Source organism: Trachurus trachurus, assembly GCF_905171665.1.
Source record: "Trachurus trachurus genome assembly, chromosome: 1".
Lineage (NCBI taxonomy): Eukaryota > Metazoa > Chordata > Actinopteri > Carangiformes > Carangidae > Trachurus > Trachurus trachurus.
In genome coordinates this window covers 2,047,897-2,060,429 of record NC_139891.1, presented here as the reverse complement: position 1 = coordinate 2,060,429, position 12,533 = coordinate 2,047,897, and the positions used below count along the sequence as shown (strand labels likewise).

Here is a 12,533-nt window from a genome sequence, read left to right as displayed (position 1 = left end):
GGCATCGCGGCAGACACAAAGGAACTCATCTCACTTTTTTTTTCTCTGTCTCTTCCCCATCTCACGGTGACCGCCGTCATCAGCGCTCCGTCCGCCGCTGGCCAGCCAGCCCCCCCTCCCTGTGTGAAGCCTTGAAGACAACGTGAAAATCGCTGCTGGATATATACAAGCCTATTCGACTGCTGAGAGGTGATCAGGCGCTGAGGGGGGGGTTTGTAGTTTAGACTATCGATAAGTTTCTAATCAGATTGATGGCCGTTGCGTCAACGGGGGGAGGAGGGAGGAGGGAGCCGCGCGGAGCAACCGAATTGGCCACGAGCGAGCTGATCTCTAAATGGACCGCTGTCGGACTTGTTTGAAATGACACAGCGATGAATGCTGTTGTTTCCCTCCCGTGATACTGTATCGCTGTATGTGGAGCCACGGCAGACTCTGCCCGCCTGACGGTTTTATGCACAGCCTTTGCAGGGTCAAGATGCAGTTTCGGACTGTGCTGGACGTGAAAGTCGTGGACGTGGAGAAGAGGCGCAATCCGTCTAAACACTACGTGAGTTGCCTTTCCCGTCTACCTTATCTCATCTTCGTCTGTGTCCCCCCCCCCCCCTTGTATTCCCACCTTGTCCCATATCCGTGTCTCAGACTCTGGCCTGTTCACAGTCACAGCGTGACACCTTAACGCTGCATTAAGTCCGTTAATCGCGGTGGATCACGAAGGCCACTATACCGAGCCAAGGTCTGTGTTATGGCGAGATTTACGTCCTGCTGTAAAGATGCTCATAATGACATCATAAACAATTCCAAACTATTGATAGCTAACAGACAGCTCATCCTCATAGGTGAGCTCAGCTGTCATTACTGCTGCTTGTCAAACACCCAGTCTGCGCTCCACCTGGAATGGAATCCAATAATTACGGCTATTGATTTAAATGATGGCTTTATTATCATTAAGATTTATTGGGGTGCTATGTGTTAATCAGATATTATAGGCTATTGATAACCCAACCTGATCTGAAGTCAGCTGCATGTGCTGTTGTGATCAAATCATTATTTTCTAACCTGCCTTTACATTATAGCAAAACTTTAACAGGCACTCATGTTAGCCAATGACTTCATAGCAGAGGATTGGTTCTGTTCAGAAATAAAATGACTAGGCCTATATGCTAAACTTGCAGTGTTCACATCCTCAGATGATGACAAAATATATAAATCATGGGCTAAATGTGTAAGGTGCATCTAAAATGATTTATTATGAATGGAGCACATTCATGGTCAGACTTTCCCAGTGGGAAATGGGAAAATTGTCTCATACAGTTCTGTTAACGGTGAAACCATCGCATCTGATCTGGTTGTCATGCTTTAAATCAAGACCATCCTGTCTGTGACGGAGATTGGACCCTGATATGTGACAAAAAAGCAAAACAATAAAAAAAAAGAAAGATTAAATGACTAGTTGTCCACTTAGTTGCTGTTCTGGATTTCTTATCCACAGAGCCTACAGAGTTGACGCACAAAGTTCTTTCCTGGCTTAGTTCAGACAAAAAATCTTGGCACATGATCCAATTTATCTGATCTAGGCCTACCTCATTTGATATTTGTAAGAATTTAGGTCACTGTTTTACATTTTGGTTTTAAGAAACCTCACAACAGGCACTCGTGATGATTCTTGCCTTCTGTGGCCTTTGTCATCAGCACCAAACCTCTTACTTACATCTGTGTTGGGGGTTTGTAGCTACTTCACGGTCTCAGTTCACTTCCTATTTTGAGCTCATAAACAAGTCATAATAAATGATCACCATGCAACGAACACAATCTTGCTCCTATGCAATTACAGCCCTGCAGACCCCAGGGCTTAATGATATGTAGACACAATTAGCACACGTCCTCTCCTTTGAGAGCAGGAATTCATAGATTTCTCACTACATGTGCTCCTTTATCAGACGTGCTGCACTTGCTTTACAACTACGTTATCAATATCAGACATTTGATAGATTTTTGTGTCAGTGACTTTGAATTTGATGTAGTAGCCTACACCACATCATCTCTGACATAGTGCATGTGTAGCCGATGTTATCTGGTTGGTTGTGTTTCGGTACAGACTGCCCCAGGCGGGGTTCGAATCCCGGCCTCCTGTATGCAATATTTTTTTTCGTAGGATAGGTCTGGGAAAGTCCTGCCTTCCCCGCCTCTGATTGGCTGGATGAACTCTCCTCCGATTGACGTCATCTCACAACAGTACTGTAGTAAACTAAAATACACACCAACTAAAGTTCTTGGTGTGATCAGATGCCATGGCGTAGCGGTTTGCGTTTCCGCCTGCGGTGTGGTGAATCCGAGTTCGATCCCTGCTGGTTTCACATTCCGAAAAATTTAGTTTTTAAATTTATATTCCAAGTTTACATTTTGAGTTTGAGAGAAGTGTAATTGTGCCATTGGTTAGGTTTAGGCAATGAAGAAAGGAGTTGGTTAAGTTTAGTAAAAAAGACCAGGTAGAGTGTAGACAGGCCAGATAAGTAGAAGAGAGTCCAGGTAGATCTAGGCACTTATCACACTTTGCCGACAGCCTGCATTTCACAGCCGTTTCACAGCCAAAACAAACAACCAATCAGGCGAGTGCCCTTCTAGCCAATCAGGGTCGAAAATGGAGCCCATCTAGCCAATCAGAGGCGGGAACGGCGGGAAAGGCGGGACTTTCCTGGACCTATCCTACGAAAAAAAATATCGCCTCCTGTACGTCAGGCGATGATGCAAACTGTTGTGCCAAGAGGTCAATGACCGCTTGGCAGTCAGGTTTGCACGTCTTTTATGGGTGAGCAGGGTGCACCCGGACCCTCCGTTACACATGTGTCTTTAACATGAGGTGGCTCCAGAGAAACTGGTCCATAAACTCTGATGCTGTTGAAGCATCACTGAGCTATGGCTCCCTACCGACAGACCTAGCCACCCTTTGTGTCACTGTGTTGCATTGTGTCTCAGACTCCATATGGCAGCTCAATCATAGTTTGCCTGGGGCTCTTGAAACCAACCAGTACCTCCGTCCTGGAGACTATACCTGCCTGTAGGTTTAGTCAGTGTAATGCCAATTTGTTTGTGTTAATGTGCTTAAACACACAACTCATTTATGCCTCATGGAAAAATGCTAACAACAGAAATAATAATGTTCTTAAAACAAGCTGCTGACATGGCTTCAAGATTGTTTTGTGATGCAAGACGTGCCCGAAGCCAGTGTATTTAATACTGTACTGTAGTGGTGCATATTATAAATGTTTTTCTTCAAACCACAGCTACACATAAAGTTTGCATCTTGTAGCTGACATAGTTTAAGAAGAAGAGGATCTGTTCATTCTGCTTTTATTTTCTCAGTTAGGAGTTGGTAGGAGGAGCTTCTAAAGCACTTCTCTCCTGTACGCACACCTGCAATTAAAGGACAATTCCGGGTAAATTCAACTCAGGGCTGTATTTTCCTAATATTTTAGGTCTAAAAGAAGGAACCTGAAGATTTTCAGTATAATTGCTCCTGTTTTGCGGTAGTTGTGTCTGTCCCCGCATCGCCACGGCAACGATGAATGGGAGCGGATGGAAGTTCTGCTGCTTAGGCTGTTTACGTCCCTCAAAGCCGCAATTTTTTTCCACAGACAGCATCAGATGGCGACTCAAACATGCACCGAGAAGTTTCAAAGTCTCGCGGAGTCTCGTGCGAGACCCAAGTTGACACGCTCAGTGTTTACGTGTTTAAGTAAACAAACTTCTCGGTGCATGTTTGAGTAGCCATCTGATGCTGTCTGTGGAAAAAAATGTTTACTTCAAGCAAGTCAAGAGTTTATGACACAAACGGGAGCTTCCAACTGCACGTGAACACACCGCGTGTCAACTTGGGTCTCACGCGAGACTCCGCGAGACTTTGAATTAGATCTAGTTTTACAAACATGTCGGCTTGCTTGAAGTAAATAAACTTCTCGGTGCATGTTTGAGTCGCCATCTGACGCTGTCTGTGGAAAAAAATTGCGGCTTTGAGGGATGTAAACAGCCTAAGCAGTGGAACTTGCATCTGCTCCCATTCATTGCAGACACAACTACCGCAAAACACGAGCAATTAAACTGAAAATCTTCAGATTCCTTCTTTTAGACCTAACATTCCTAACATATTAGGAAAATACAGCCCCGAGTTGAATTTGCCCAGAATTGTCCTTTAACATCCAGGTGATCTTTGGTGATGTGATTGCAAGTGAGCTGCTCTAACATGTTCATGTTTAGGATTCATTCCACATAGCCTACATCTCACACTGGCAGCTCACTCCCTGGCTCCATATTCAAATAACCACAAATGTGTTGTTGTTGTTGTTTTCAGCTAGAAAATACAATTTAAAAAGCTTAAGAGCAACAACCACCTTTGATGGCACTTCTGTCCTATAGAGGCAAAATGCACTTATTGTAAATAATGTGAAGAAAAGCTCCTGTCAAATGAATGTAATGAATGAATAAGGAGATGCATGTTTACGTGGGATAATTCACAGCATTATTTTGCATTACTACTTTCTGCTAAAGAAATAGTCCCTATGAAAATACACAATATTTTATCCAGACTGAATAATGCAGAGGAAGAATGCCATTCACCTCTATAAGCACTACTGTGAGAAAAAAGAAGATTCTGTGTCTCAAAACATGGACAAGCATGTACATGGTCAGAGAGAAAATATATTTCTCAGTTCTGAGACTGTGGATAAACTACAAGTGTCTCATTCCAGATAACCTCCAGTTTCCTGTCCTCACACAATAATTAATGCAACGGTTCAATATTATAGGAAGCATGTTCATTTGCTTTCATCCAGAGCATTAGATCATCAGACTGATGCCACTTGTATGTCTGTGTGCCAAGTGTGAGGAGAAGTTGTTTAGCTTAGCATTAAAAATGGATAGAGGACTGAGGAGTAGCTCCACGTGTCTGCACTTCCAAAGTTCACTAATCTACATCTTCTATCTTGTTTTTTTCTGTAATGCAAACAGAAAAGTAATCAATATGTGAATTTACAACTTGCATTTTTGACTGTCTCTATTTCCCTACTGCCTCCAGTTTCATGCTAATCAGCATAAAAAGCTCATCACAGGCTGTCTCTAATTTCCCCATTTAACACACAGATATGGGACTGGTATCTACGGAAGCGCATTGCATTCACTTGATAAAATAAAATTTAGACACCTTATCTCGTAATTACGAGATCTTTTCTCGTAATTACGAGATCCTGATGTCGTAATTACGAGATCCTGATCTCGTAATTATGAGATCCTGATGTCGTAATTACGAGAAAAGATCTCGTAATTATGAGATAAAGAAAAAGGAAATGTCTATAAATCCGCTCTTGTTGTCACAATAAATGAATGCTACGGTGGTGCAGTGGTTAGAGCAATTGCTAACTATGCGGGAGACTGAGGATCGAATCCTTGTTGGGGCATATCGTTCTTGTTTTGTATATTAGGTCACTGTAGCCTACATTATTAGCTGGCGGGGGACACACCGGCCCACGTTAACCGATTGTGCCGTTCATACACGCCATACTGTATAAAAGACCCCGGTGCCTGGCCGCCGCCGCCGCCGCTGCTCTAGTGGCGGCCGGGCACCGGGGTCTGTGGAGCGGGTTCATGAAGCCTGGTTGTTCCGACATGACTCAACTCACAACACTGTAACGTTATGTTGTGTGTCTTGTAGCCGAAAAGTAGGCTACAACACACACAACATAACGTGAGTGAGTCATGTCGGGACAACCAGGCTTCATGAACCCGCTCCACAGACCCCGGTGCCCGGCCGCCGCTGCTGCTGTTGCTGCTGCTGTTGCTGCTGCTGCTGCTGCTCCGCGGGGAAGGCGAAGCTCACTGCCAGGATCACCGCCGGAGCAGCGGCGGCGGCCGGGCTCACACCCAGGGAAGGCGATCCTGGCAGTGAGGGTGTGTGAGCCCGCCGCCGCCGCCGCCGCCGCCGCCGCCGCCGCTGGGGGCGGCCAGGCGGTGGAGGCGATCAGTGAGCTTCGCCCTCCCCACCCAGGGAAGGCCATCCTGGCAGTTAAGAGGAGAAACTTTCTGCTTCTAAGTTCAGGAGCAGCGGAGCGGCTCGCGGCTGCAGCTCAGTTCACTTCACACACACTGAGAATGGAGTTTGTTTTCTTCCGGTAGACGTAAATACGTAACACGTGTACCCCCTGTCCAATCAGAACGCTTCCCGACCCCCAGACGTTAAGCAGAATTAAATAAAGGCGATTTAATGTGTTTTCCATGTTAACCCCAATTCTGAATTATTATTTCCATGTAAACTCGAAGGAGAATAATTTGATTCCAAACTATTTAATTCAGAATAATTAATTCCGAATTAAAAAACATCATGCAAATAATAAGCCCCACCACGGGACTCGATCCTCAGTCTCCCATGTGAGAGGTAACTCTATCCACTGTACTACCACGGACGGTCAATTCTGATTGAGACAAGAGCGGAGTTACAGACATTCCTTTTTCTTTATCTCATAATTACGAGATCAGGATCTCATAATTACGAGAAAAGATCTCGTAATTACGAGATAAGGTGTCTAAATTTTATTTTATCAAGTGAATGCAATGCGCTTCCGTAGGTATCAACCCTCTCATCTGATTGTGTGTTGTTCATGCCATGCTGTTTCTTCAGTGTGGAGGACCACAATATGGAAATAAGGCTTTAGGTTTTTCTTTCTGCTGTTACACTCAGTGATTGTAACCACTTGAATCTGTATAATTAGTATGTATAAAAGTATGTATAAAAGTAATTCATTTGTTTCCAAATATGTCTGGGGATGTCGACGATAATAGATTTTTTTGGATACGATTACTGTCAGAGAAATAATCACGGTATTACGATTATCACGATTATTATGCATTAATTAATTTCACAACACTATGAATGTGTAAAATCAAATAGTTAAAATATGCATTATAAAATATTTTAAAAATCTATTAAAATATGACCAATTATTAATCCACCAGGGGAAGTGTTTGAAGTCATTAATTGTCATCGATACCAAATGTTTAAGTTTATTTTCATCTTTTTTTTAATTACAAATGACACTCTAGCGTTTAAATTCCTACCAATTCAATCCTACGTTAGGTAAATGGACCAGTATCTTTACCTTTACTTTGGCGCACATCTGCCGACGCGGTTCAGACATAATCTTTTTTTGGAAAGTGAAGGTATTTAGGAATCTTTGCGATCAATTAATTGTGGCATTTAATACCGCGATTAATTGTGAAAACAAGTAATTGTGACATTCCTAGTCCAAACATATCTCTTTAGGATTTCAATTCAATCCAATTCAATTCAAAAAGCTTTATTGTCTATCACAAGGACAGAAAATTGTCATCATTCGCAACCTGATGATTTTAGTGCTCTTGCTACAATGTGATAAAACAAGCTATCAGGCAGGATTCTCTGGAGACAGAGAACTAATGGTCTACTACTGCTGATACAGTATGTGCTATAAGGTTTTAATGCAGCGTGGACATTTTGGCTTCCACGCAGTAAGTTTAGTAATAGGAGCTTTCCAAAATCAGCCCGGCTCTATAGTAGCAACTACTGTGCTGCATGTACAGTTAAAGCCTAGAGAAGTGAGCCGAGCAGAGCTGTGCTTTGTTTTGGACTTCTTCTGTCTCAGTGGGCCAGGCTGTGGCCTAGTTTCCCTAGCTACCCGGTCTCATGAGACAAGGCAAGCCACTGTGAGAAGAAGGAAAGAGAGGAAGAGAGAGAGAAAGAGAGTGAAGGGAGGAGAGAAAATGAGAGAAAGGCGCAATCTGTGGCGACCATTGTATCTCATTTGTAATGTTTGTGAAAGCAGCTGGACATGCTTATCCTGTGTGTGTGAGAGTGTGAGGGTGGGTGGTTGTCAAAAGGAAGTTGATTGTCGGTCCGTAGGGAAAGATGGATCGCAGAGTTGCAAACATGCATCATACAAACACACACATTCTCCCCCCTCTTCCTGTGATCGGTTTGTTTGTGTGTGTGTTGTCTGTGATAAAAGAGAAAGCAAGGTAGGGCACGGCCATGTTCACTTTAAACTTGTGTTACCCCTACAAGTCCCAGTCCCATAACATTTCATTTTCCAGAGGCTCCTGTGCAAGTGCAGAGACCCAGACTGGAGGACGTGTTGTTATTTGGCAGCAATAAAACATCTCTTCAGAGAGCCGTTCCCCACTCAAATATTTATTTGCCCATCCAAACACACAGTGGTATCTGTGTGAAAATGCTTACTCCTTACTGGGGGAAGATGCATGCTGGGGGAGGAGGAGGAGGAGGGGTGGGCGGTGGGCGGTGGGTGTTCTTTTTGGTAACGTTGCCATTGTTTGGGGAGAATGTGACGACTATAGCCGGACGCGCCGAGGGGATATGTGGGTGAAAGTGAACCAGACGAGGGTGAGACAGAGCTCTGCAGCTGACGTCTGTTAGTGAATCTGAGAAGCTCCGATGCTCAGTTTGCAGCTCGCTCCCAAACTCTGGCTCCGACAGCGGATGTCACTGTTCCCACGCTGCCGCCAGCTCACACACATGTTGCGGTTTGCTGTCATGTGCTCTTTACCAGATGGTTCATTCCAGAATTGGAAGACAGTTTAGTGACCAAAACACCTGAAAATCTGACTATTTATTTGATCATTTTCTGCTATATATTTAAAGGGATATTTCAACACTTTGGCAAATTGGCCTATTGCCATAATCCCTATAGTTTTAGGAGTAGATTCATTACCTTTAATTGTCGGTGCAAGCTGTTTTTAGTGGTGCATGGTATTTTCAGGCTTTCCCTTAAAACTCATCAAATACACAATCCAACAACTCTAAAACGCTCTGGTGGACAAGTTGTGACCTGCACATTCACCACACTATGAAATAATAATGGAACGATACAAGACAGAGTTGTTTTCGAGGTAAATGCAAAGCCGCCGACGTCATTTTTTTGGCAAGGAGTCTCTTTTCGACACAACACCGGCTATGCATTTACCTCCAAAACAACTCCGTCTTGTAACGTCACAGCGTGGTGAATGTGCAGGTCACAACTTGTCCACAAGAGTGTTTTGGAAGTGTTGGATTGTGTATTTGATGAGTTTTGAGGGAAATCCCGGGAATACCATGAGCCTCCGTGGTGTTAGCTGAGCAGCTTGCATCTCTGCTCCGCAGATCTAAAAACAGCTATAGCACTGACAATTAAAGGTAACGAAGACTATAGGGATTATGGCAATGGGTGAATTTGCCAAAATGTTGAAATATCCCTTTAAGAAATACAGGTAATTAGGCAAATTGTCAAATAATTATGTCTGTCCAGCTCAGGCATCAAAGGTAGGCCTACAGATGTTTTATATATTGTGTGCCATGCTTGGTGAAACCCTGTTACCAATACTCTGTAATTACAGTAACAGGGTTGCAAATGTTGGTCAAGTGGGACAAGAGAAAAATGCCTCTTTAGGGGGAGCTTAGAGTTATTTAGTATTTAAAATAATATTTTGGAACCACTTTTTGTACAACTATATTTTTACTTTGTCTCAGAATAATTGTAATTTTCACCACAAATGCCAGTTTCATGTATGATTTATTTGAAAATTAATGGGTGGGACATAAAATGTCCTCCAGTTCTGGAATTTCCCAGATGTAGCTTGTGATTTTGGAAAGTTTTCTCTTTTGGAGAGAGAGGCCTTAAATGACACGGCTCCATTCCAGTAACAAGATGTCACCTGTCCCCTCTGCTGTCTTGAACATGACCTCCAGCCTCCTGGAGCTTCCCTCAACAGCTTGATTTATAATGACGTCACCCAGAGATGGTGGAGCTCCGGCGTGAGCCAGAGCGTGTGTGGCCTGGCTCTGGTTTTGTTTGATGATGCTCCTAACATCACGTTAAGTGTTTTCGTGCTGTGTTAGTTGATCCCATGTATGTGTTGTGAAGAGGAAGTGGAAGAGGAGAGAAATGGAAGGAAGACGGAGAGGAAACTATCTCGTTGGCAGCTATTCCAGAGATTATTAGATGGTCAGGGAAACTAGCTAAAACATTATCAGAATCAGACCTTTTTGATTAGTGAAACAAGATGTTCTTTTTCTACCAAAGCATCATTAATTACAAGCATTTGATCTGATTAGTAGCCTAATATTTCCACCGGAAAGTCCAAAAATAAGTAGTAATGGGTAATCTATTGACCTCATGAAAGAAAAAAGCCTTCCATCCATGTCTTTTACACTCCACGCCCTGATTTTCTAACTAGTGTTTAAGCTGAAGCCAACATAACCCTAATTACATCACTATGTAACCATCAGGGGCTATTTTCTCCAACTTGGCAAAGATTCTCCAGAGCCAAAAGAGACATTATGCAACTTTTCTCACTAGCTGAGTAGTACACAACTGACCTGTGTGTGGACAACTGGTGAGACACCTCTTTAGCAAAACCCAATCAGTCAATCAATAGCATTGGCATTGACACAACAGATCAGTTCAAAGGTCACAGGTCATATCACTAGTAGGCCTATTCCTTAGGCAAAGCTGCTTTACACTAAGTGAAGTTGCACATTGTGACATTAAACAATCACAACTCTGCAGGTCCTCCTAGTGGTGTTTTTTTTTTTTTTGCAGGACTGCAGAAATTATTGATTCACATTCCATTACACATATCTCTTTTTAGGAATTAGAGCAATCCCACAAAATGTATGAATTAGTGAAATACAGCAACAACGACAAAAAAGGAAAATGTTCATAATAACATAGAAGAAGAAAAAAAAACTGTCAAACAGAGAAAAAAAAACAACAGAAATATGTTTGTATGTATACATACTATGTATATATACAGTATTATGTCAATTATATTATTCATATCTCTTCAAAAGTCTAGAGAAAATTCTTCAGAGCTGCAGTCTTCAGTATTACTTAATTGTTCTTCATATTCAATCCACCTATTCCATCTTTTCAGACTTTCTGGATCTTGATTTCTGATTCCGTATGTTATTCTTTCCATTTCTAAAATATTATTTACAGTTAGTTTCCAATTATTAAAGGAGGGTAAAATGGGTTTTAGCCATAATATTAACTGTCACAGCAGCAGCAGCAGGCAGTTGTGCCATACCTGCTCAGCAAAAAGCAGCAGACACTCAAAGTTAGCTGTTAGCTGAATGCAAAGCATTTGTCCGCTAAAAAGCCTGACATTTCCCTTAGGGAGGGGTGGAGACCAAAACCGAGTTAAAAGCAGAGTGGATACACTTCGCAGACAGAGACATGAGTCCAAATGCAGGCTAATGTGGCTACTACAAAGGACATTGTGTAGGAATTTGTAGCTATTCTTTATGCTGCATTCAGGTGGAATCGGGCAGACGGATGACAGCTGCTGCACGTAACGGGATAAACAAGTGGTCCGTCGGCACGAAGCAAAATGATACACATGTGACAGTATGTTGTCATGGTGATGTTGTATTAAATACCTCAGAAGTGGAAAAAAGCACGCACATCCTCGTAGCCCAATGTCGGGTGGGTGCTGGACCAAAAAACATAAAATGAAGGTGAAAAAAAAGTCTGCAACACCAAAAATATGTTTCGAGTGCACGTTGCAGACTTTTTTTCACCTTCATTGTGTTGTTTACCTCACCCACGTTCTCTCATCGACTAAAAAGACATCCGGTTTGTTTGCCGACTGCCGTCTGTCCGACTCCCCGACTCCCCCTGAACGCAGCGTGTGACCCTCCATCCTTTCTCACTCTTCTACACCATGGTGATGGTTTTCAAACAGACGCCGCCTCCATTGTTTCTCCTAGAGCCGAGCCGACCAATCCGGTGTCTCCGTGGTTACCTACGGTCACGCTGCCATTGAACTTTAAAATATGGCGGCACAACATGGCAGCCAGCACTGAGCTCCCCAGCTCTATGTAGATGGAATGATGAATGGAAGATTCAAAGCTTACCAGAACACTTGAGTTTGTTGAAGGGGGTAATTACTATTTAATGAAACACAGACTTTTGAACAAAAAAAAAATAGATTTTCGTGAACAGAAGTTACACAGTGGGCCTTTAAGGTGAGGTGAGGTTTTGTGTTGAGAGAAAGTGGTCTCAGATTTGCTTCCTGACTTGCAGTGTGTGTGTGTGTGTGTGTGTGTGTGAAGACTTGTAATGCACGTGCCACAGATTGCCTGGAGGACTCCAGACTCCACCTGACACTGCTGTTGACAGCCTTGACAGTTGAATTGGACTTGCTGTGTGCTGATGAGGTTTATCTTTGTGTAGCACTGGCTATTATGTAACATTGCTTGGGCGATAGCTCCGACTCCTCTGGAGGTATGTAAGTTGTTTCTTGTTGCTTTGAAATTCTCATATCAAAGTGCTTCCAGCCATTTACGCACTAGACTTACCATAGAGTTTATACAAATGCAGTTAACTGGAATCCTCCCTGTGAAAAGCCACGATAGAAGCAGCGTTAGCCACAGTTAGTGGTTTACATCAGTACATAACCTTGTCTATCTTTTCTTCTTGTTTGGATTTGATACATTAGGGTTATTCTTTTGTGCTGTA

At 43.0% G+C, this 12,533-nt stretch overlaps 1 protein-coding gene across 2 annotated transcripts in view; it reads left to right on the top strand.

Annotated features, from left to right (window-relative positions):
• The first annotated feature begins 267 nt into the window (after positions 1 to 267).
• Positions 268 to 12,533, top strand: part of sh3pxd2aa (SH3 and PX domains 2Aa) — a 149,840-nt gene continuing 137,574 nt past the window's right edge. For both annotated transcript variants that reach the window (XM_083978282.1, XM_083978281.1), the window contains exon 1: positions 268 to 547. In XM_083978282.1, coding sequence (XP_083834408.1) covers positions 413 to 547 — 135 coding nt within the window. In that variant the 5' untranslated portion in view covers positions 268 to 412. The remainder of the gene's footprint in view (positions 548 to 12,533) is intronic.